Below are 26,319 nucleotides of genomic sequence, written 5' to 3'. Positions count from 1 at the left end.
TGCTGGGAAAAAAAGTGATGTCTTTCTTAAAAAGTAAAAATAAAAAAATCCACAATGCATTTTAAAGTTTTACCATATGTAAGAATGACTGATGGGTATTTCCTTTATGATTTATGGGTCATTTATAGTTGACTTCTTGACTTGTACAAGAAAATCGTAATTATATGATGAATCATTTTGAAGTCTGACATAGTAATGCTAGGAAGTTCCTTATTTTTTCCCACAAATAAACTGTAAAATCTTCGATTTCAGCGATCTCTTTGTATTATGAACTGTAACACAGTATAAAATAGTATATATTTGATTTTTTTTTTCCTGAATGAACTTGATTCTGCACTGTTCATATTTATTTTCTTCAAAATTCAATGTATTTTAATATTGACTTATTTTCCCCTCTTTGAACAGAGGACAGAGTGCATGATGTTTATAATGAACATGATATCACAACTGTTCTATTTAACTTTCATATGTTGAATCATAATCCTTATTTTACTATTATATTATTATGATAGTCTTTCTGTGATAGAAAATGAAATTAGTTTGTCCTAAAGTTTTTCTTGCTGTCATATATTCCTCTTGTAAGTTCTGTGATAAGGTATTTTTGATCTTTGAAACTCCATGTGACCAGTTGGTTGGCCTGTAACATTGGAACAAATGTAGAGTATACATATTGGTTAAATTCCCTAACTCACCTCTTTTGTGCCTATGTGGCATAAAATATTGAGAACATCTCATGCCAGCCATCCTCTCCCCTTTTTTCTTTGATAAAACCATGGTAACTCAGCAGTAGTTCATTGTATCTATAAAGCTCAGTATTACCATATTGTACTCATTCATAGGTAACAGCTCAGTGGAGATTTACACCAGTTTAGTTTGATTTGGTTAATAATGTGCTAATGATTGCTAGGAGGGCTAGTACCTGCTAAGATAATGAAATTATCCAGTGTGCTAGATACAGATTGAAGTTCTTAATTTTAAAATACACTAGCATGTATCAAAGACTTACCATAAATGGTCAGCATTTTACCCAATTTCAGACATTATTTGAAGTAAAAATAATTAGTACCTTTAACCTGTTTCTTGTGCATAGTTATGAACACCATACTAGACCTTTATTTAAAGCATAGGAGTGTAGGTGAATTATTATAGTTGTACAGAATGATGGCTTTATTGTTGTCATTGTTTTAAATATTTCATCTGTGTGGATAGAAATGTAGGAATTTCAGCATTATGTTCATATTTGTTGTATTTGTTTTATATGTAGAATTCCCCACAGTGGGTTTCATTAAGAATTCATTTATCTATGCAGGTCTCAAGAGTAGAGAAAGCTTTGGGGAGCTTTGCAATAAAGAAATGAATTAGATGCCTAACAGCTAAATTATTTTTAGTGTAGTCTGTGAATCAATAGCATATTTTTCTTTCCCTTTAAGAACCAGAATACGAGAAAGAGACTGAGACTCAAGATACAGGTATAGCCTATTGGTGTATGTATGTTTGTGTGTATATTTGTGTGTATGCATGTATATATTTGCATATGTCATATATTAAAAAAAAAAAAATCTTTGTTTTGTATGTAGTTAAACTGCCTGCAAACCTAAGAAGAGAAATACAATGAGGGGAGAAGAGAAATACAAGATAAACACAATTGTCAGTTCCTTTAAGTTCTTTTACTTTAAAAGGTTATGGGTTTGTTTTTCATGCATCCATCAGCTGTAGTTGATAATGCAAAACATGAAACTGAAAGACATGCTCAGAAAGACTAAGGAGAGGTTTTTTTTAATGTCTTCTTTTAAGGTTAGTATGTTTTAATCCAAATGACATTTGTTTAGAAGGTAGCTTTTAAGTACTCACCTAATAAATACAGTAGTTGTTGAGAAAAACAGGAAAGAAAATTTAAGGTATTTCTTTGTTTCCTCAAAATTGATAGAAGTTCATATTTACCTTTTGGAATTTTATGTTCACAGTTGAACATCTCTGTGTATGAGCTCTGTTCATTTGCGTTATATGTAAGTTTCTTCAGTTTAGAACTTGACTTCATCATTGCTCTGAATTTAATGTTTTTTAGCTGTTGAAGACCTTCCTGAGGAAGTACATGAAGCCACAGAACCAGGTATATATATTGTTATTGTGGTCTTAAAGTGTTTTTCCTTTTTGCTATCTACTTGTTGGTTGTTTTTTGGTGGATTTTTTTTTTTTTTTTTTGAGAGAGAGAGAAGAACTAACTGTAAACTTTTATCTTTTTATAGTTAGAGATGAAACTGTTGAAGATTTAGAAATGGAGAAAAAACTACCAGGTATGAAATTTTTATATATAAAGAGATCAAGCATTTTCCTTCCATTTATATCTCTTAATATATTTCTTTAAAAAAGACAAGAAAATGTTCTCTATAAAGTACTTAATGTCAAAAATATCATTAAATATGATGGTTTTTCAGACATGACCTTAATTCAGTCAGCTAGAGGGTTGGTTTAGTCTTAGTAGCTAAGAATTTGCTGCTATACTTTATTCAAGTTTTCCATTTCATAAATTTGTTGCAATGACAATCATAATTAAAATCCCTTTTTGGGAGGAGGGGGCAGAATGATAGGAGTCATTAACTAAGAGGGTCTAAACTTATTTTATATGAAATGTGTTCAGGTGCCTTTGTGCTACTGATATTTTAAGTTGTTTGTCTTTCAGTTTAACTTGTAGTTGTTTGATACTAAAGAGACCGGGTGGTCAGTGAGGAATAGAGGGAAAATTATGAGCATTCTGTGTAACTTTCATATTTAAATTTCTTTATAATAGTAGAAAGTAAGCATACAGAAGAAGATAATGTGGCCGCTGGACCAGAGGAATCAGGTTCGTATATTATGTTTCAAATGAACTTGCTACTTTAAAAAAATTAGATAAATACCATACAGTAGAATTCTACTGTAAAAAATATATTGGTAATTTCTCTTGCTGCAGAATTTTTTTTTCCTTTAAGGATGAGTGTAACTGTGTTATTAGAAGTTAACGTGTTCCTTTCTTTATTTTACTTCATTTTCTAATGTCACTATTTAAAATACTTAAATAAGAAAGCTCAGTTTTAGAAGTTGAGAGTGCTCTAGCTCAGAATGACTTGTAACAACAGAATAGAAATGATCATAGTTCACCATAGGAAGTTGAAGATTTCCTTGCTATACTCTGTCTGCCACCTGGCAATCAGTAGTGCATACTCTGAAAAAAGAGCATAAATGTAAGAAGAAAAGGAGAATATTACCCCAGCTTTGAGCGGCACCACTAACAGAATTTGTGAGTCAGAGCATTTATTTCCCTTTTTTCAGTTTTTCGTATTGCCTACACAGTATTATAACTACTATGAATTCTTTTTTGATAAAACTGACTCCCTCTATGCATGAATAGGGAGCTATGTGCAACCTTGAGCCTATTAGTAATAGCGGCAGTTGGTGACGTGTCTAATTTAAACATACATCCTGAATTAAAAACAACTGAATTTTCAAGTAAAATCCATACTCAAATAGCATATTATACTGGGAGATTTGTGCTTATGATAGTACAATTTCAGAATTTTGTTTTTAAATTTGATTTTAATTTTTTCCTAGAAAAATTTAGCTGAAGAAAATTTGTACTTCGGCAACCCACTTCGGCAAAAGTATTATTACAGAGTAGTCTTAAGAGGTCACTGTTTTGAGCATAAGAGGAAAACTTTTCTGTAATTTTTTTAGACTTTCTGTAAACATTTAGAGAACTATCCAGTTTCAATTGTTTGTGCACTTCTCATTTGCAGAAGTCCCTGTTCAAACTGAGGATTATTCAAATGATAATCTAGTGGGTAAGTGTTTAAGTGTTTTTCTTATATATATATATTTTTTTTTCCACAAAAAAAAATGAAATTATAGCTACATGGTAAGTTTAGCAAACAATTTTTGGAGAGTACTGAAGGGTAGTCATTACTCTCATTTTAAGTTTTTTTGTGGTTATGAAGCAATAATTTCTATCTTGTCCTGGATAAATGTGAGTGATGGCAAATTCAGCTATACAGAGGTATTTCAAGTAAAACTCTGAGTAGTTTTAAAATAAAACTTTTATTTTAAATAATTTCAGGGAGAGCTGTATACTTTTGCTGTAGAGGTAAAAATAAAAATATCAGATTTCAGAATATGTGGGTGCTTCCTTTCCAGAGTGGCTTGTCATGGGTGGTGATGTTACTTCTCTGTATGTCAGTCAGATCTACTGAAGTTTGGCAGTGGCTCTTTCTTCAGGCTGGTCTGTGAACAAAGCTGGCTTTGTCATACTTGACATAACTAGTTTTATGAAGAAAATGAGCGCTTCCAGCTCTTTCATCAGGATAATAATAATTACCAAAACCACTTTTATAGTAACTACCTAGGGAACCTATCTGACAGGAGGGAGTTGCTTCATTTGAAGCTTGTGTGTTGTTACATTTGGTCCACTTTTCCGGAGTTAATAGAATCACAGAATTAAGTATTACAAGTCAGTACTTGGTTCTTTTGTAACTGTGGCAGTGTTCAGGGCAGCACTGAGCTGTGTCTCTCAGCAAGAAACCACAGGGATCATAATCCAGGAGCCCTGAGGGCTGTTTTAGTTCTAGTTAGCCTCTGACCACATGTGATGTGGGTGGTGAGACACCGGAACAGGTTGCCCAGTGAGGTTGTGGATGCCCCTCCCTGGAAGCATTCAAGGCCAGGCTGCATGGGGCTTTGAGCAACCTGGTCTAGAGGGAGATGTCCCTGCCTGTAACAGTGGGTTGGAACTAGATGATCTTAAAGGTCCTTTCCAACCCAAACCATTCTATGACTCTATGATGTGGTTGTCGGGCAAAGGCATTTTTAACTACCTTTGTGCATTGGTTAATCTTTGCAGTATACAGAAGCTCTGAAGTGGTGTGATACCCAAGTTATTCTGTGAGACTTTTCTTTCCTAGCAGGGAAGGAAACTTGTATTTGATGCTTAGACATGCCAAAAGTACCTAGAGAACTGAAAGTGCAGGAGGTCTGTGTGTTCTCCCAATACTGATTGGAAGCGTGATAGGGTTCATGTCTTAATTTACATGCTGACCATTAGCTGAAGTGGTCTGAAATGTTTGTTGTAATACATGTCACTGATTTGTTTGTGGGGTCTTTCTAACCTGATTATCATAACCGCTACTCGTTATGTTGAAATGTTTAAAGCCATAAGTGTTCACTGATAGATACCTAATAATAAATATTTATTTTCGTAATGAATATAATATCAAATATTTTAAACAAGGCTTATGAACACTGTTAAGTACAAGCAGTAGTTGTCTTTGTCAGGATTGGCAATAACTTCAGTGACTGTAGCATAAAGGCATTAGTTTGTTGTGGAACTGTAGAACAAGAAAAGATGCATCTGTTTTCTTGCAGAAAATGTGGCTGCATACAATTAAAATAATAAGTAGATCCTTATGAGACTATTGGAAACTTTTAACAGAAGAAAACTCTACTGCACAGTGTCAGTTATGTTGATATGAGGATATTAAGATGAATTTGTCTTGTATACGCTATTTCAAAAGCAAATTCAAACTCCAGTTATCAGCTTGAAATCTTTGAATTTTGTTTCTATGGACTGTATTTTTGTCAAAATCAAAACCAATTCATTCAGTTACTAAATAAGAGTAACTGTTATATGCAGTATCCTGCTCCTGAGTCTTCCTTTATGAAGTCGAAAATGAAATTTATCTGTAGCACCAAATTTGCCACAGCATGCTGACATACTGAAAGATTGTAAGTAATTTGTGTAGTTGCATGGTAGCCACTTTAGAGACAGAAGAATCATCGACCAGTTGATGTATTTTGTAAAAAGCTCATCGACACAATGCAGGAGTCAATTTATATAACATCTCTGAAAATTGAGAAAAGCAGGGTACTCAAGTTAAATAATTTACAATTACTGAATTTTCCTGCTATTAAATGTTTCCTTGCCTTCTCCGGATGTGAAAGCTTGCAGGAAAACATTCTTCTCACAACATTTTCCTCTTAGATGATGAAATTTACATGTACTAGGGAGTAAAAAAAATTATTTTCTTTTTGGACAGAGGATTCAGCATGAGTTTTTTGTTGTCGTAATTCTTTTCTCCTTTGGCAGCTTTTGATATAAATGATTTAGGATTTTTAATTAATTGTTTTCATTTGTATGTAAATTGCAGTGATTGTGGTAGAATGGTAGTTACTGGGATATATTTGAAGGGAAGCATACTACATTTTGGGGGGATACTATTACTCTTTGTATTTGAGTTTTTCTCCCACACGTATGTAGTTCAGATTTAAAATATGTAAGGGTTTTTTTTTCTCCCTTTCAATTATACATTCTTCATTTATTTTTACCAGCTACTGAAATCCCTTGTGTTCAGAAGTTTCCATTTCAAAACATTGACCCTTCCTCATTCCCTCGCTCCTTTTTCCACAGTACCTATCCTTACCATATCCCCCCCAAAAAAAAGAAAGAAAAATGTATTTGTGACATGGCCCAGATTTTCCTTAATGAGGTAAATGGAGTGCCATATGGTCAGAAGAAATTTACTGCTCAGATAAATATTTGAAAGTGTACATTTCCCACCCTCTACAGCAACTTTGTGCATATTCATTATGGTAACACCTAGAAATGATAGCTTTCTTAGTCTGAAACAAAGTTGCGTGTTTTTTTTTTTTTTTTAATTAAGTTTTAATTGATTTTTTTTGTTTTATAGTAAGCTGTGTTTTGGTTGGTCCTCTAATATAGATTTCCCCTTATTTTTTCAGATACTTAAAGCTTCAAAAGAAAAGTCCCTACATCAGGAGGACCAGCCCTAACCATACGCTACAAAGGGGAGCAGATGGTTGTCATAGATCTTACGATGTAATTGCAGAGCAGTTCAGGGTTTGGGAGCAAACACTAAGATACTGTAAATGGGTTGTAGCCAACTGTCATCTTAGTAAGCTTTTTGGTTTTTTTTTTAACACTTGGATGTTTAATTTACATTCCGGTCTTGATTATTTTTTTGGGGGGGGGTGGGAGGGGGCCAAATTTAGTTAATTAATTAGTTTTATTTTTCTTCTGTGTTCATGACAGAGTTGCAACTTTGAACTACGTTTCCTATGTGCTGTTCAAACAATTGTTAATATTCTATTTATAATATAGCAGCAAGTACATTTTTTTCAGATTTTAATATATATCTTTTGTTGTGGATTCATACAGTGTGTACAGAGCATTTTGGTGAAAGGAAACTTAAAATATTATGAATTTATGAATGCTTTATAACTGCTGATATAGCATACAGCCTAAACACGTTTTATAACACTAATCAGGCAGACACTAAGCTGTGAATTTTGACTTGTATCTCTTTGCACTGACACTAAGTCAACAGACACAATACGTTATGTTCAGGTGATTTTAAAAAAGTCTAATACTCAAATTGTGTATGTTTAAATCATAGTAGTAAAAAGATTACTAAATAGCTTTTTTTCAGAAACCTTTTGTATGTGAATCAGAACTTTATATGCATTCGATTTTGATACAGAACTACATAATAACTCAGCAGGGAGTCAGTGTAAATTGAAACAAAGCTGAATGACCAGAATCAAGTCAAATTCAGGAAATTTCTCCTATTTTCCTGCTAATATATGATTTCAAAGATGGATTTAAGAAACTTTACAGTCAGTGAATTATGGAAACTGTGGAAATTCAACTTTGGGAAAATAGGATATCAAACTTTAAGGCCTGCAATTACAAACGTTCTTGTAAACGGTACATGACTGAAATGTAGGCTTTGAGGGATTTAGAATTTTAATATTGCAGGTGTACTCTTTACCTGTGCTGTGCTGCTGTTCCACAATTACAAAGACATATTTTATTATTTGGCAGTTTGCATGTGTTCCTTTTTGGCTCAGGAGTATTGCTGTGATTTTAAGAAACTACCGAGTCTAATAAAACAGCTGAGATGGAGAGAAAAAAAAAAAAAAAGGAAAAAAAAAGTTTAAATTTGGTAACCCTAACAGCAGTTGCCTTTTGCTTGACAGGGAGATTTTAAATTTCTGTAACACTGTTTTGAAGTCAGGTTTTCAGTTGCTTACACTTATAGTTAAAGGGACATCAATATGCTGGCTTATTTTGTTTTGGACTTCAGTAAGATTCCATGTAGGTGAGCGTTGCATCTGATTAATAGGGCATAGAAGATGTTCCAAAGTGATTTCTTCTAGACTTTTCAAGAAAGCAATAATACTCTTAGACTGTGATGTGGTTTAGGGTGGAATGTACTCATAAAATTACCTGTGATTGTGAATTGCATAGCAATAATTTTTACAAAGCCATATTTTGCGATGAAGTTTGGGAATAATTTTAGAATGGTGAATGGAGGACTTTTTATATAACAGTGGCAGCCTATTTCTAGCATTATGGGACTGTGAGAGTATACTATGCTGTGATCAGGTTTTAAGTATTTTGTAACTGGGTATGTGTTTTTTACGTGCTTCATGTTTACAAAAATATGCCAAGCTGGGCAAGGTCAAGAGAACTATTAAGGAAAATGTTTGTCATCTGTTTTCATGTTTGGCTTTCAATAAAACACAGAAGATTATCTTTGTCTTTCTACTGTCATTATTTTTTCCAAAGCGTAACACGTATTAACGAGGATAAATATTTGTCTCAGCAAGCAATAAATATCATTCTCCAAGTTAATCATTTGATTATTCTTTTTTTTAAATACATTTGAAAGTAAAATTTACAAAGAGAAAACATTTAGTGAGCAGAAATAATTTTTAGGTAGTTGTATGTGATAGGACTGGGCATTACTCTATCTTTTATGATTATGTTGTATTTCTTCTTTTGTACTATTTGCTATTGGGCAAATAATTTGACTTGAATTATGCCCGTTGTATATAATTTCTATTTATAACTTAAAATGGGTGAGAAATTACTCTTTAACAAAGATAAATGTGAGGGGCAAGTATAATATAACTACCTGTCACGGAAAATATTCCGTATTATACTCCATAGTCTAAATTAAAATTCTTAGCAACGGTGTTGTGTCTATGCAATGCATGTGCTTCAAAAGAAGCTTGCATTTATTTTTGTCTTCAAACAGTTCGATATTTTAATGTTGAATTAGAAGTAAATAAAGAAGGTAACATCTTTATATTTTCACATTGCTGCATTGTTTCTTGCTATATCTCAATCTATATTACCTTGGGTTCAGTTACTTTTTTTGAAAATCACAAGAGTGAAGAAAATTCCAAGTAAAAACAGTGTACTACAATATTAAGCCTTTTTTTACCATCTAAGTAATGTAAAGATCATTGTGGAGGGAAGAAGGCAATTTGTGCAGAAGATGATACTGATGAAATTTCTTAGTTCAGTATGGTGAGAGCTAACAAGATGAAATTCTTCTTTCTTTTCAAAAGCAGTAACCTGGAAGGAGAATCTAGAATAAATTAAGATCATTTGAGAGACTATCAAAATTGATGACAGCTCATTAAACAGAGTGGAGATTGAAGGAAATCTAAGGGAACTGAGAGAAATTCTCCTGGTACACGAATAGATGTAGACAACTACATGTACAGGGGGATTGGAACTAGATGATCTTAAAGGTCCCTTCCAACCCAACCATTCTGTGATTCTGTGTATACTGTATGAGGCTCACTAAATGTGAAGCTGGCCAAGAAATGGGAGACGAGCGTGTTTTAGAGTAATAAGCTCATACCTTGTTCTTGCTGTGATGGAAAAGAACTGGCAGAACTCACAAAAATGTCAAATATGGGGGCAAATGGGTCACTAAGTGTCCTAGAGACAAACGAAAGAGTTCCAGTGAGAATATGAGTCGTACTAACATGAGAAAGTATACTGGGAAAGTGGGCAGTTAGGTCACATAATCTGTCATGGTTTATTATCCTGTAATGATTTCTTTGCTTTGAGTTGGTAGAATAATAAGAAATATGAGTATATCTACTATTGTATCTGGAGTTGTTATTACTCTTTTAAAAATATAGTGTTTCTGATGTCATATTGACAGGCAGATACACCTTTTTATTTACTATCACATGTGTAAGAAACCTGTATTTTAGCACATCCCAAATAATGCTGTCATTAATGTGCTGTTAGATTAATAATATCTTCCAAGCTATTTTCTAGTATGTAATTGACTGTAGTTTTTTTCTTCATTTCTCATATCGTAACAAAGTTAATCTTCACTGTGCCTTGTACTGAATATTAAAAGCAGGTATCCTGTCTGCATGTTGTAGTAGCAGTTGGTAACAGTTGTGTACCTGTGGTAAAGGGGAAGGCAGGAATTTCCTCTGAGACAGGAAAATAGTTAAAGAAAAAACCCATCTGAGCTCTCTTTTAATATTTTTTGTGACGTTTATTGTGTATAAGTTGAAAATGGTGATAACGTCAGAATTATAAGGCAAGACACTTAAAATGTTAAAAGAGTAAGATAAAGAACAAAAGATGCTAAAAGGTCAGAGAAAGAGAAGAAAAGTCTATCTCTGCATGAACCTTCTTCATGATATACAGACACATGATTTGGTTACACGTATGCTTTTTGCTATAGCTGTGTTAATATCTGATCATGAATTCAGTTGTTTACAAAACATGTGGGCTTAGGTTTTCTTAGAAGTTGAGGTATGGCAAAAGCTTCCAAGTGCCTCAGTTATTTTTGAATATGAGACTTAGGTTTCCAATTTATATGAATGTTTTTCACTTTTTAATCAAATACATATGAAGCCAGTATTCCCAAGAGTTTTTAATTAATAAACAAAATACCTCTTGCAAAATAGTTTGTATCGTGTGTCTAACATTTAAATCTACCAAATATATAAAGGGGAACGTTCATAAAATATCCTGTGACAGAAGGAATTATGCAATAACTGAAGCATCTGCAGAGAAAGACCTTCTGTGTAACCACAGTTCAGTCAGTACACTATGCTTACTTTATAATAATTATTTCTTTAAAATAAATTAGTCTGGTTGGCCCAATCTTATTTTGGGTCTAAACTGTAATTGTATTTTAACTCTTTCTTATTGTAAACTGTTAAAATAAATTTACTTCAATGGAATTATATTTTTAATATTCTAGGAAAAGGTGAAACAGAGACTGAGCAGGACAAAATGGAAAAAGGTGAGTGTAAAACATTCTACTCTTCTGGATTCTTCTGACTTGAAATCTCTGCTTTCTGAGATAACTGATTTAAATTAGATTATACGATAATGATGCTTACTCCTAGATATCTTATGTCAGGAGTGTCTGACTTTTTCGCTTGCCTGGGCCACATCAAGTGAAGAGGAATTGTCTTGGGCCACATACGTGTCGGCTGCTTTGAGAGTAATGTGACCTATTTGTTTTCATGGGAACTACAATGGATGCAAAGAGCTGGCACTGCACTGCACCTTTCCAGTGTCCTGGTTTCAGCTTAGATAATGTTAGTAGCACAATGTCGCTTTTGGTTATTGCTGAGCGATGGGTGTGCTCTGCTTGGTGGGGTTGAGCTGCTGCCTTAATAGCACAGGACAGTCAGTGCTGGCATGGAGAGTTGTGCCAGGCTGTGGGACAGACATACCCACCTTATGTACATAAGTTGGTTTTGAGTAAGTATACAGTGTGCACGTGTTTGTAAGTAAACAGTCATCTTGAACTTACAGTCGTGTTGTTCTCCTCTAACAAAGTCATAGACTGCTATTAAAAACTTCTTCTATCTCAGAACTGGAAAGCTGCAATGTCCTACTCCCTGTGTGACATTCCAGAGGTTGTAGCTACACCATGCAGCTTAGACATTTCTGAATGAGAGGTGTGAGGCTGTCAGAGCCTGCAAGACCCATTCAGTCTGTTGTGCCGCTTGTCTGAGGGAAATAGGAGCAACCTGTGGATGACAGCACAGATGGGATGTACTGCCAAATAACCTGAATTATTGTAGTTTTATCTGTATTAATGGCTGATGAATTACAGGTCTAAACCAATGCAGCTGTGATGTAGGGCAGTTGTATCCATCTTTGCATGCAAAACAAACTCCATGGGGGAGAATCTGTAGATGCTTTATAAAGAGAAGGTAACACTGAAATCAGTTCATTTCAGCTCTGTGTTACACAATAAGGGTTTTAGTCTGGCCTGGTAAGAATATACAGAGGCAGATTTGGTGGAAAAGTGAGTAATGCTGAGAGCACTGCAAGTCTGTTGTTCCCACGTAGCTTTGCACAACCTCTGTCCTTCAGCTCCAGGTTTGCATCTCTCCCTAGTTATACCAACTGTACCAACTGACCACAGACAAAAACCTTAAGGGCTGTGCATGCATCCTTCTCACTCAGATAAGGCCCTCAGAATAGTGCCTGCCACAGGTAGTCCCTTTTAAATGAAGGTAAAGGGACTCTGCTGGTGCCTACTGCTCCTTTTTCATTCCTTTATCTCTTTTTTTTTTTTTTGCTATGCGACTACTTAGGAATTCTCTGATCTTTTGATAAGGTTTTTTTTGTGGGGAGGTTGTGTGCTTGTATTTTAAATACATGCTTCTGGCAAACCATTTTAATGTTATATTGGAGTATTAAATATGCCAAATGCAAGCATTATGTTAAAACAGAAGCTTGCAGTTAGCAGGTTTTTTGGGGAAACAATGCTGTAATTTCAGCATTTCCAATCACAGAATAATAGATTAGGCAGAGGTGCATCTTTCCCCACTTGATAGTAGGAAAAAACATTGGGATAGCTTCATTGACCTATTAGACCTGTAGACCAAGCAGGTATGTAATAGTTGTCTAGTACAGGTGAAAAAGCATTCACAGGTAAAAATATTACGTCGTTTAAGAAAATGAAAATATGCAGAATTGCTATTATCCAACATTATTAGTTAGAGTTGATAAGACACCAGTATTATTTGAGAGTATGACAAAACAAAGCCACTTTCCTCCCGAACTCTGTTGTGGTTGTTTTTTGTTTCTTTATAAACACTGCACCACTAAATAAATGCTTCATTTGAACGATGCTATTGCAGATAATGGGATTGCTCTAAGTGGGAAAGAAAGCCAGTTTTGTTTTCTGTCTGAATTGACTAACCTATACATCCTACAGGGAAATCAGAGAAGCAACCAAATCTTAAATGAAATTTGTTTATTCCTAAACTGGTTGTGTTGGTTTTCACAAGTATAATGTTGTTTAATTGTTTAACGGACAGTGTCAAGCTATAGGTATCTTAGCCAAAAAAAAAAAAAGTTTTTTAAAAATATAATTGGATTTTTTTATGTTATATTTCCCTGATAGGATGAAACAGTAAATTTATAAGAGATGCATTTATAAATATTGTGCTATGGCTGCCTGATAGATGTAGAAGACTTGGATCTGTGGAGTCGGGAACTTAGAAAATCATATTTGGCTTATTTTGGGAGATCGTTTAAGTGATTCAGACAGAGCTCAGAGATTTATATGCAAGTTTGCATTTGTATTTTAATGTTTGTACATACAAACTCCAAAAGGTTTTCTGTGACAAAAGCTATTGACAAATTTGAGTAGATCTTACATCACTAACAGTTGATTTTAGGTATATAACACGAACATACATGTATGCTTACCTTAAACATTTGCCAGTCCTTTGCTAGTAAAATGTTTTAATTTCTGTACACTTTAATGTTTATTTATATTTCATTGAAATTATTGAAAGGCCCATTCAAACTTCTGCTGAATTTCACCTTCCTGATATTGAGAAAGAGATGAACTTTCACAATAAGTTTCTAGTATATAAATCTATCTCAGAAAACATCAAGCTGGGCTTTCAGAAGGCTTGATGATATTGAATGTTTATAGGAGCATTGTTCCATAACATGCCGTATTGATTTTTTTATTATTATTATTATTTTAATTGATACAGAAGACATGGAAAAAAGTAAGGTTGTCTTGCAAACCCTTATAAGTGGTGTTTGTCAGGATGTAAAGGCATAGAAGTATTAAAAAGACTTTGTCATCCCCTACTTGTTCTACTTGCTGCTTACTATCATTGATTCTGATTAGTCATAAATTTGGATTAAGATCCATATTTAGAGACTGTGCTAATCATGTCCTTCAAGTCCTTCACCCTCATATAAAGGCTCTGTGTTTATGTAAACAGTTAATGTAAACAATGTTATGAAAATGTGCATCGCAAGGGAGCTGATTATTTTAAGTACTTAGCTATCTCTGACAAGGAAGAAATATCCATTACCCAGAATGAGAAGTCAGTACTTATTCGTCGCTATCTTAAAGAGTGAAATAAATATTTTTTCAATTTTCAAAATGATAAAATGTGAAAGTGCAAATGAATGCCATCTGGTTGGATCACTAAGCTATGCTATGTAAGGGACAGGGGTACACTTAAGCCAGGCTTAAGAAAATGTCATTCCACAAGTGACCCTGCAAGTGTCACCTTATATTCATCTCAGTTTACTCTAGGATCTACATTTGAGCAGGATATATAGGATTCCACTGATGCCAGTGGAGTTCTAACCTGCGTGACTTGTGGAGTATAGGGCGCTGTTCTTTTTGCTAAATGTAAACTTTTGCTGCTGGGTAAGATGGAGTATACCCTAAACTCCATTAACAACCTTTACCAGAGCTTGCACATTTAACTGACCTCCAGCATTGGCAGCTCAAGTTGGATGCAAGCCCTATTGTTAAGGGTATGCATCCTTTCTATTTATTTACTTACTTAGACATTCAATTATAGCTTGCATCAAATATGAGCTGTTGGCAGAACGTTCAATGTTTCAATTCTATAAATGTGCAAAGTCCAAAGTGCACTTTTCAAAGTCCATAACACTATGCTAAATTAAATGTATAGAACACTGTATGTGTATAGGACGTTATTGTGTGGTCTTGTATAGAAGTCACTAAGTACTATCTCTGATCTAGTTAAAAGGCTGCTTGATTCTCATCTTTGAATAATGCCAAATGACTTCATGGTAAAAGGGAGCAGTGAATGGTGACAATACATGCCAAAAATAAATTTCATGTTCTGCTGTTGTTTCTTATGATAGACATTATGTAACCAACAGTAATTTGAGACTGAAGACCCTGTAGAATACTTTTTACTGCAAGCAAAATTGTTCTGGAATAACTGCAGTTGAAGATTTATTATAGTCATTCCACAGCTTTATTAGTCCCTAAAATGCCTCAGTTTTTTATTGTCTGATTGTTTTCCCAGATAAGTTGATTACAGACATTTTGCATGTTCTACTAGCATAGTTTAGAAAGATCTTTTAATTATTGTAGTGCTGCTGGCTTTAAGCTGTCTAGATGTACTTACTCGGCTTTATACCCCTGAAGTTTTCAGTTGTAGAGACCCATAAAATAAGTGGATCACTTATGCTACCTGTAACCCACCTAATGAGCTTCAGAGACACCAGAATAATGACGAGATTGTCATCTCATCAGATTCTCCTTCTAGTCCCCCCTGAGCACAACTGCAAAAGCTAATTTGTCTAATGACAGGGGCCAAGCATGAGGAAGGAAGACAGCTGTGTATGTAGGCTTTTAATTTTAGGTAGAAGTAGTGGGCCATTTATGTACATTTTTCAGCCCATAACTGAAACTTTGAACCTTGGACTAGGAAGGTAGGAATGGCTGGGAGGAGAAAGCAGAGGAATTAGTAAAACAGAAGGTCACAAAATTTATCAAAAAACTTCTGCAGGGCCTAATCACCAGGATGTCTGTAATACTTTCTTTTAAGTGCCTATCCACACACTACCAAGAGGGGTATTGCTGATTTTATATCACAGCAGGAGTAGGTGTTTAGAAAAGAAAACCTTTGCAAACGGCTTTCTTAGTTTTTGACAAATTAAGATGGTGAATTGGCAGGAGTAGCCTTTACTACTTGCTCTCTGTTAAAATGCTACATGCATGACAAATCTTCAGGATAAAAAAAATGGTATGTTAAACATGAAAGGTAATTATGATAGTACTCAACCTTTTTGTCCCAATCTGGCTAATAAAGTACTGTTTTGAGACATCAGGCTGATCTCTAAGTTCAGCTGTGTTCACTCCTTCTGGATAACAAGGTTTCTCTTACCTTGACTAATTATTTAGTGATTCAGGTGAACATGTGAAATGGAGATCTGACTTTTTTCCCTTCTGTGGAGACTAGAAGAGGATTTGTTTAATCAGTTACAAAAGTATTATTGTCAATAATTTCTGATGTAATATTTCTACTATTTTGTTCTGTAATTTAGAGCTAGATGTAATCAATATTTTGCCATGTAGTAGTCGTCATCACTCTTTATTTCTGTTATTCCTATGTAACTATATTGGTTTGAATGCATTTACCACAGTAGAGTAATTAAATTACCTGGCATTTTACACCAATTTCAAGCCTTATGTTCTGCTCGGTTACATAGGATCATGCAGTGCTTTGATGTTTTCAAGACATTTGTCTAGAAATTCTCAAAGAGTTTCATGCCTTGATTCTTTACACACATTTTTGGATTAAATATTTGAAAGGATTAAGAAATTATACTTCTATTGTGATTATGTGAATAAAATCAACATAAAAGTTGCAAAAATATTTGCTTGACTGAAGAGAAAAAGATGGATCTGCTTAAGATGGAGATTTACAGAACTTGAAAAAAGTGAATAGCAAATTCCATTCTAGATCTTCAGACCTCAGCAGGATTTCCTCTGAAACAGTTTCTTCTCTGCAGTTAAAGAAACTTTCTGTAAGGTCAGGTACTGAAATGAATCATAGAATGTCTTGGGCTGGAAGGGACCTTGAGGATTACCTAGTTCCAACTGCTCTGCTGCAGGCAAGGTTACCAACCACTAGACCAGGTTGCTCAGGCCCCTGTCCAACCTGGCCTTGAACGCCTCCAGGGATGGAGGATCCACAACCACTCTAAACAAGCCTGAGCCAGCACCTCACCGACCCTCTGAAAAATTTCCCCCTGACATCTAATCTGAGTCTGCTCTCCTTTAGTTAAAAATGATTCCCCTTTGTCCTATGACCACCAACCTGTGTCAAAAGCTGATTTACCTCCTATTTATGGTCTTCATTTATGTACTGGAAGGCCACAATGAAGTCTCCCTGGAGCTTTCTCTTCTCCAGGCTCAACAAGCCCAGCTTCCTCAGACTGTCTTCATATGAGAGGTGCTTCAGCTCTCTGACCATCTTCGTGGCCTTCCCCTGGATCTGCTCCAGCAGCTCCCTGTCTTCCCTATGTTGGAAGCCCCAGACCTGGACGCAGTACTCCAGATGGGGCCACAGGAGGACAGAGTAGAGGGGGACACTCCCCTCCCTTTCCCAAGATACAGTTGGTTTTCTGGGGCCGCACGTGCACACTACTGCTTCATGTTAAGTTTTTTAGCTACCAAGACCCCCAAGTCCTTTTTGGCAGGGCTACTGTCAAGGAGTTCTAGATGGTCAGTAATAGGAATCAAATGCAGCAGAGTTTAGGGGAAAAGACCTTTGAAGAAGGTTATGAGCACCAAGAATGTGGAAGAAACTAGGTACTTAAGAATGTGTTGGGGATGAATAGGAAGAACTAGACCAAGGGGCAGCTTATGTGTAAGTGTAGAAAAGAAAGAAGAAATCCAGAACAGCAGAAGATGATGGGAAAGGAAAGAGAACGGAGATTAATAGAAGCTGCAGAACATAAACTTGTGAATGATAGAGAAAATTAAAAAAAAAAAAATCTGCAATTGATTCATTTATTTTTGAATTTCAATATTCTGCTGGCGTAGAGCTGTGAAGAATGTCAGTCACTGTGATGACTGGCACAGGCAGCTTCTGTAGGAAATTCTTCAGTAACAAATGAGAGTATGGGTGTTGCCTCTGTAATTATAGTCTTGGCTCCAAAGTAGATTGGTGTATATTGATATATATATTAATATATTGCTGCATATAACAGAAACTGTAGAAAATTGCTTTAAACTGGAAGAGGCTAGATCCAGACTCTATATTAGGAAGAAATTATTTACTGTGAAGGTGGTGAGACACTGAAACAGGTTGCCCAGCAAGGTTGTGGATGCCCCCTCCCTGGAAGCATTCAAGGCCAGGCTGGATGGGGCTTTGAACAGCCTGGTCTAGAGGGAGGTGTCCCGCCTATAGCAGGGGTTGGAACTATGGGATCTTAGAGGTCCCTTCCAACCCAAACCATTCATTCTATGAGTCTATGATAAAATGAGATCAGGTGGGACCTTGAAGCTTACTTTGTCTCTTTTGCTGATTAGTGGCCTTATCAACTGTGTGCATCATTCCTGGCAGATGCTTATGCAACCTTTTCTTACAAATTTCCAGTGATGAAAATTCCACAGCCACCCTCAGAAATCTGTACTGGTGTGCTTATAGATATTACTTCCAGATTTTCAAGTCAAGTTTTCTATTGTGCCAACGTCAGGCCTTTTATTCCTTGGCCTCATTGTAGTGATAGATGAAAATAATAAATTACATAGCTACTTTTTATGCTATGGTATGTACCCTTCTTCCAGTGAGGCAAACCATACGCTCCTAGTTTTTCCCCCACCTTGTTTTTGTCTGTACAGATGTAAAAAGTTACTTTTGCTAATTTTTCACTTGGTGCCTTAGAGTATCTTAAGTGCATTCGTTATTTTTCAAATAATATTTATCTATCCTATATAGAGAAGGATTGTCACTGTTTTTGGTGATGAAAGTGCCTTTCTATTTAAAACAGCAGGCATACTTTGTTTTTAGTCTTCATATATGGAAACCATTGTATAGAATACAATATTTCATCATTGTTCATTTGATAACATTGCAGACTACTAATTTATCACTTTGAAAATATTTTCCATCTGTTGTAGTTTTCTCTTTGCTTTGCTTTTTTCTTCCCTAGGTCCAAATAGAGAAGGAAGATAATAGAGTTGCTTGTCAGTGCTGCCCATTATTTAATCTCTAGTGGAAAGAAGTCGCATGTGATGACTCTTCTTCCTAGATTACTGTTGTTAAAGTGGAAACTGTTTTTTGCTGAGAGTCTTCAGCAGTTGTATGACAGCAATCTAAGGTAGCAGGCATATGCTGATATCCAAGGACATTACTGGAAACACTCAGTATTCTTCCAAGACCATAGTCCGATAAATATGTAAGAATTATCACCGTTGCAGTGCTTAACCATGTTTGGATCAGCCTAGCAGTTGTATGATTGTGCATTTTGTCATATATATGATGAAATCTGTAAATTATTGAAGAAAAGATGCATGGTTTTTTTCCTCTGAAATCATATAAATTTATTTCTTTGTAATACTGAATTTAATATATTGGATCACATCTGCTAAAGGATTATTACACTAGAAGGAGGCAATGTATAATTTATTAAAATACCCCTGCAGGGAGATAGCAGAATATCTGCTTAATAGAGAGGAATGCTTGATGGTTATACTGAAAGCTCCCAGGTGAATGCTTTCATGTAGGAGCAGAATGAGTAGATGAAAATAATTGCTCATTATATAATGTTTACTGTGTTATATTAGTGCCTAGCAGCTGAATAATATTTACATTAGCAGCTCCTTTCCAGTTTTTCATATTGGTCTCCTGCTGGTCTAAAGTTGATATAAAATTGTAGTGAGGATCGGAAAATAAAGCTTCTTGGTAATGGGGGTTGACTAAAAGATTCTTCCTGTGTGTCACCAAAACTGGACATGAGAGGAAAGGTGTCATTTCTTTGGCAAAAGATTTCTTTTTGCATTTGCTCTTTCTTCTGAGCTGTTTGTCTCATCTTGAAAACTCCAAGCCATTGTTGAAAACACAGTTCTACAGTCAGTAAGTTTCCCATTGGGTGGGAGAGCTTCTTTCCATTGCCTCACAGAAACCTCACTGCTGCTGTGTTTAAGCCTGAGAAGGACCAAGCAGCTGGACATCTTTCTGTCAGCACTGAAAGTTAGAGAGGTGACCAACAGCTGTTCTTTCTTATTGAATACAGGATTTCTGTTCAACTGGCCACTTTTAGATAAAGGTTTTTATTCATATTCCAGGAACTGAGAATTGCCTTTTGTTTGTTTGTTGCTTCACAGAGTTTCTTGTATGCACAGCCTCATATTTAGAGAACGGGAACTGAATGCTTGGTGGTGATGTCCAGCTGGATGTCTCCTAGATTATGCAGTCAGTGGAACTGAAATGTCTCAGTTTTCTTACTAATTGTCTGTTAGCATCTATGAGCTCAACCAACCTAAGAAACCTTTAGGGAGTCTTGCCTTTATTGGCTTTTAGGGCCATTACTCTTAAGTTCATTCACATTTACTTCTGAGAAAGTCAGATCTTGGTTTCAAGATTGCTATTTCTGAGGTGGAACATTTTTAGGAAAAAAAAGAAGAAAAGTTATTTTCTGTACTAATGACATTATGTCAGAAGCTTCTGCTCATACCTGTTAGTCTCTCTGGGTCCTGGGGTAGAGAAATCCGTGTTCTCATAATGAGAGCTGGATCTCGTGAACTGTGCAGCATTCAAGAGAAAGCTTCTCTTCTATCAGTTTGATTCCGTGATAACTACATTCCTTAAGTACATTATTCTGTGCCTGGCTAGAAATGCTTGATTTCAAGTTGTAAGGTACAATGAAACTTTTAAAACCTTCAGTGGAGCAAACTCAGTACTTAAAGTGAGCTATGTGATGCTTTATTCTGAAAAAAAGAATAAACTCTTGCTTTTCATTTCTTTTCTTACTTTCCTGATTGCTATTCCTTTGGAAAATTGCAATGTCTTCTATTATAGCAAGGATCAATGAGGATATAACTGTACTAATGTATCTCTTCTTTATTATTTTTGCTTTATAGAACCTGAAACATTTTTATATTTAAGGCTTTGTACAATCTTTGTGAATAAGCAAATGAAATTTAGTAGGACAGCTTCAACCTTGCTTGAATTTATATCTTCCCCTACTTCCTAATGGCAATAGCATCTAGTTAATTGTACATACCGATGCTGCAGAATCATTTATAAAGGTAATGTAAGAAAAACTCTTTCAATGTGGAATTGTTATTTACGTGCTAATTATCTGAGTTCAGGGTTGAGCATGACAGTAAGTCTTACATAGAAAGAACCAAAGGTGGTTATCAACTTTTTCCTCACACAGAAGCAGTTCAGACTCATGGATCTCTTTATTGCTGAGTTAGTATTGGCTTAGCATTCACAAAGGCGTTAACCTTTCTCTGAGGTATTTTTTTTTCTGTAGGTGATTTGTCTCCTTAAAGCTCACTGTAAGATAAGAGTCTTGTAGAGAAAGTGTCATTAACTGAATCACGAGCACAGCTAACAGCAGCACGGGACTGTTCTTGCCATCCCCGCACGGCGCACTTGAAGGCTTAGGAAGCAGAATAAAATATATCTTGCTAAAATACTTTGTAGTGTGTATCCAAAATACTTGCTATAGGGTTGCAGCAGCATTGTGATGTTAATCTGTATGGTGTTTGGTCTTAGCTTTACATGTACCCATTATGACATTTGCTGTTTAAAGGGAGTTAGACCACATGATTATTTTTTTTAATTCACTGTTCTGAGTAATTCTGTGATTTCTGTCAACTCCCTTAATTGCTTTAGATCAATGAATAGATACTCATAGTCACAACTTTATCAGGACATGCTAATCATTTTTAAATATAGTTTTCAAAATACCATACAAATGAGAAGAAATCACATAGTTTGTTCTGTTCTTCCTTTGGAAAAACACTCAACTGCATAAAATGAAAAATGCTTTTATCAAAAACTTGAGCAGAGTCTGAATGACTGACAGCTACTTTTCATACAGGCTTTTGTGATTTTAATAAATAAGATTATCAGTTCCTTTTCAAGTGTATTTTGAATCCGCCTCATTTGAAGACTTTAGCGTACCTCATTGAAGACTTTAGCGTACAGCCTTAGCTTCTAGTTAAAGCTATTCAGGACAGTTGCTGTGAAGTATGAAAGAGATAACTAACTGTATCTTTTTAATTTCTTTCCAGTTAAAAAGAAGAAGAAGCCGAAGCTCTTAAACAAGTTTGATAAAACCATTAAAGCTGAATTGGATGCTGCAGAAAAATTACGTAAAAAAGTAAGTTTTGAATGTTTCACTCAGAGTCTAAATGGTGGGCATGAATAACAGCTAACTTAAGAAAAAAAAAAGGAAAAAGAATGGAGAATTACTTTTAGATTACATTTTATGTAACTTATTTTTTAAACTTAATTATTTGGTTATATATTAGACCTCAGGTCTAATTTCTGTCAGATAGTTTATATTTTTTAAATGATGGATATGACCAGTCATGTGTTTGCTCACTTTAAACCATGAAAACATGTAGCTTAGCTGTTGAATTCATATTATCAAAAAGTGTTTAAATTAACCACATGGAAGTGGGTTACATCTGTCCTATCACTGAGGTCAGCTGTTTATCAGAGAACTTAGATAACAGAAGCATGTTAATATGACTCCCTTGGTATGGGTTCATGTGCTTCATGAGCATTAGGTGAAAAACTTTGTCAGAGGTGTTGTTTTTGATGGACTTTTGCATGCATCATAGGAATGTTTCTGCTGCCATACAGCTTAGAGCACTGAGGCAGAAACATCTGCTTCACACCAGTTGCAAAGACCGTAACATCAGTCAATCGATTTCAGTAGTTTAAAAACTTGAACAAAGAGTGTGGAGAACAACTGCAGGTCTTTGTTCTGCCCTTTTTGGTCACCCCAGAGGACAGAACAATGAGGAAATATGCCACTGTCAGCACAGTGCGATAAAAAAAAAAAAAGGCAAAAAAATCATTGCAGGTATAGATGAGTCTTGATTTTTCAGAAGACTGACTGCAGATTTTGATTTACTTTGCCATTCATGCAGCCCCACAGGGCTAACTGTGGCAGGGCTACTGTTCAGAGAGCAGTAGCATCATGCTGCACCTACTGCTGCTCTTCACTGGGGACCTTGTTTACATTTTGGAATACAAAAATTCAAAACACTTCAGTGCTTATTTTTGATCATTCTGATGAGCCTATGGTATCAATTTGCTGACTGTTCTTCTGTATTTGTCTCATGGTGAGTTGCAAACAATCGTGCTTGACTTGTAGGAAACAGGGTAAATATAGTGACTACTCATAGAGTCACAGAATGGCCTGGGTTGAAAAGGACCACAATGATCATCGAGTTTCAACCCCCCTGCTATGTGCAGGGTCGCCAACCACCAGACCAGGCTGCCCAGAGCCACATCCAGCCTGGCCTTGAATGCTTCCAGGGATGGGGCATCCTCCTTGGGCAACCTGTTCCAGTGCGTCACCACCCTCTGCGTGAAAAACTTCCTCCTAATATTTAACCTAAACCTCCCCTGTCTCAGTTTAAAGCCATTTTCCCTTGTCCTATCACTATCCACCCTCATAAACTCCCTCCTAAAACTGAGATGTATATAATTTTGAGGATAGCAGGGCAGTGATGTATAATAATCACTCATTTGTAAAGCTGTAAGATTTGGATGTGGCAGCAAGATCTGATGCCAGGTTATGCCAACAGTGCTTAGTTCCTGTTTAAAAGTGCCATTGGTTCTTCTCAACTTCCACCCTAGTTTGCTAGTCAGCATCAGTCATGAAATTACTATAGTTGCATGTGAACTTTGTATGGCACAGGGAGGAGGAAATGCAGAGCTCAAGTGGAGTCCTGAGGGATGTACTTGTTCAAAACATTCAGAGGAAACATCCATGTACTGATGGCTCTGTCCTATTTCCCAGAGAACCACAGTTATGCTACAGCTGGTCATATGAGATATCCAGAGGTAAAATTTCTACCTATGTATAGAACTTTTTTTCTGTATGTTGCACTCAGTTTGTAATTTGTTATTTCCCTTCCAGGGAAAAGTTGAAGAAGCTCTAAGAGCCTTTGAAGCATTGGTGAATCAATATCCAGAAAGTCCACGAGCAAGATATGGAAAAGCTCAGGTACATAAATAAATGAATTAAAATTCATAAATGTTTTATAAGTGAATCATAAATATTTTCTGACTGTAGAACTCTAGATCCCATTCAGATTTCATTTATAATTTTACAGATTTTTCCTGAGGAAAACATTACGTGATCTGTCAAACTGTACCCGTTCCAGTGTTCTATCCTTCCGGTTACTTCATAAGCTTTTGTTTAACTTTAGTCTCATGGGAAGTATTGTCAATAACACAAAAATAAGATGTGAAGTTTCTGTAGAGTGGTAAAGAATAAGTAAAAGATAAAGAACAACAACAAAAAAATCTAGACAGGGAGACTTAATTATCTTTATCTTGTGGAGGAAATTGCTGTGTTTTTGATGTCCTCCTCTCCAACCTCCCCACACACAGAAAAAAAAGAAAAAAAAAACCACTGGAAAATAAGCTCTGCCTTTATAATGCTGTTTTTGAGCCATGTTGAGCTTTCTCAGAGGAAAAAATTCTCTGACTTGAGGCAGCTGCTCTGGGACCACCCTGCTCATGCCACATAGACATATCACAAGAAGTAATAGACTAAAAAGAGTTATGCTTTTAAGACTTATCTATTTAATGAAACTGTTCATTACATCTAAGATAATGTAATTCCTACTCTCACAAGCTCACTACTTTTAGGGAGGAGGACAGATCATAGAAGCCAGTTTTTTAAGACTTCTCCCCAGTGACACAACTGCATTCATCCTTCTACACCAATCTGTAGTCACCATCTACCACTTTATTAAAGATGAGACGGACCTTCAGATCAAGATCTGAAGTCGTCATGAGCAGGCATTTTTTGGGAACATATAAAGGCGACTATAAATTCATTTCCGTTTTCAGTATCATGTGTAGATTCATACAAGTCTTTTTACTGAGCACTTGCTTTGATGCGACCAATGACAATTTTATTGAATCAAATATGTGTGAGATGCAGCTGTTTGAAAACAGCGAGAAAATTATGGGCTTTGCTGACAGATGGATTATTCTGAGGATTTACCCTGTAGCAACTTCACCATGGATATTTATTCCAACAAAATACATTTGAATTTGCTATTTCTCATCACTAACTAAAAGTAACATCTCAGAGAAGGATAAATGTTAAGCCTGGGAGTTCGCTACAGGAGCACTTTGTCTGTGAATCATGAACCAAAATGATATGCTAATTTTGTAGATTCTAGATGTAATAAAGCGTGAAGACTGACTTTTCTCCATCTTTTAATAGTGTTAAATGTCAACTGTTTTTCTCTCCAATTAGTGTTTTGGAAATTTGAGTAATCCTTGCTTTAATTCCTGGAACTATACTTAGGCCAGATGAAAAATATTCTAAAGAAATAGTTGAAATCTTTAGGGCTGAACAGTATACAGATCTTAAACCTCCTTATAATGACTTATAGCATGTATATTGGTGAGTTTAATCAGATGTCACATTGAAAATGTTTGATTTTTTTTCCCTTATTTATTTTTTATTCTTCTTTACCCTGCAATTACCTCAAAAAAGGAAAAACAAATGTACTACAGAACATATATCAGAAAAATGAATAATCTCAGAATTTATTTTTGAGGTTTTTTTGAAAGCAACTGAACAAGTATTGGGCTGAGGAACTATGTTTTATGGTATTCTCCATACTCAATTTCAAAAGAGCCTGAGGAAAAAAAGTAATGGACAGAAGTGCAAAGATTCCAGATATTAGCTACTTACTACAAGTAACATAGTTGAAATTGTTTAAATTAATGTGTGATCAATATAACAATGGATTGAGCAATAAGAGCTTCTGTTTCATCAGTGCTTCTGCTGCATCTACACCTTGCTCTGCTAATTGACTTCAGCCAATAAAAGTAGAAGCATTTAGGAAGAATGATTTAATCACATGAAAATGTATGCTTTTGAATAAATAATGCAAAATAGTTCATTAAAAATTCATGACTTGAGATACAGCTGTGGAAACAAATTATAAAAATAACATTCCACAGGTGACATCAGTAGTGGTTCCCACTGGCTTTACTGAAGCTGTACTTTCACAGTAGAAATCTCGTATATCCTTTGGCCTGCTCCCAAACTTGATGAAGTAATTTAAGTAAGAGTTATGTGATAGGCATTATTTCAAGATATGCAAGAATAAAGTAAGTTCTTAGTTATTTTTTCTAAGAAAGACTGTAAGTAAATTTGTCAGAATATATGAAAGAAGTACTTGTTGGTATGTCTTGATTTGTGTGTTAATGTTAGCACAAAACTAATATGAAATTAATCTGGCAACAGTTTACGTTTCTTCCACACTGTTAAAACAAACTTTTTATTTTGTTTTCAAAAACAGGAATTCGGACTTCTGCAAATATTAACCAAAAAAGTGTGTTAATGTATACAGTGGTCATGACATTGTATGCTTTAGGTACAAACATTCTTATGCTTTAAAACAGTTTGCATGAAAAAAGAATTAGTAGTACTTCTAATCTACCTTATAACAA

General features: G+C 35.4%; 1 protein-coding gene across 11 annotated transcripts in view; it reads left to right on the top strand.

Annotated features, from left to right (window-relative positions):
- ASPH (aspartate beta-hydroxylase) overlaps nt 1-26,319 on the top strand; it is a 104,082-nt gene that overhangs the window by 47,345 nt on the left and 30,418 nt on the right. For all 11 annotated transcript variants that reach the window (XM_040696557.2, XM_040696554.2, XM_040696550.2 and 8 more), the window contains 8 exons: nt 1,431-1,469; nt 2,066-2,110; nt 2,247-2,294; nt 2,789-2,842; nt 3,774-3,818; nt 11,076-11,117; nt 21,891-21,979; nt 23,756-23,842. In XM_040696557.2, coding sequence (XP_040552491.1) covers nt 1,431-1,469; nt 2,066-2,110; nt 2,247-2,294; nt 2,789-2,842; nt 3,774-3,818; nt 11,076-11,117; nt 21,891-21,979; nt 23,756-23,842 — 449 coding nt within the window. The remainder of the gene's footprint in view (nt 1-1,430; nt 1,470-2,065; nt 2,111-2,246; nt 2,295-2,788; nt 2,843-3,773; nt 3,819-11,075; nt 11,118-21,890; nt 21,980-23,755; nt 23,843-26,319) is intronic.

This window comes from Gallus gallus, chromosome 2 (assembly GCF_016699485.2).
Source record: "Gallus gallus isolate bGalGal1 chromosome 2, bGalGal1.mat.broiler.GRCg7b, whole genome shotgun sequence".
NCBI lineage: Eukaryota > Metazoa > Chordata > Aves > Galliformes > Phasianidae > Gallus > Gallus gallus.
Note: the sequence above shows the minus strand (reverse complement) of the source record. Positions and strands in the feature narration are given on the sequence as shown.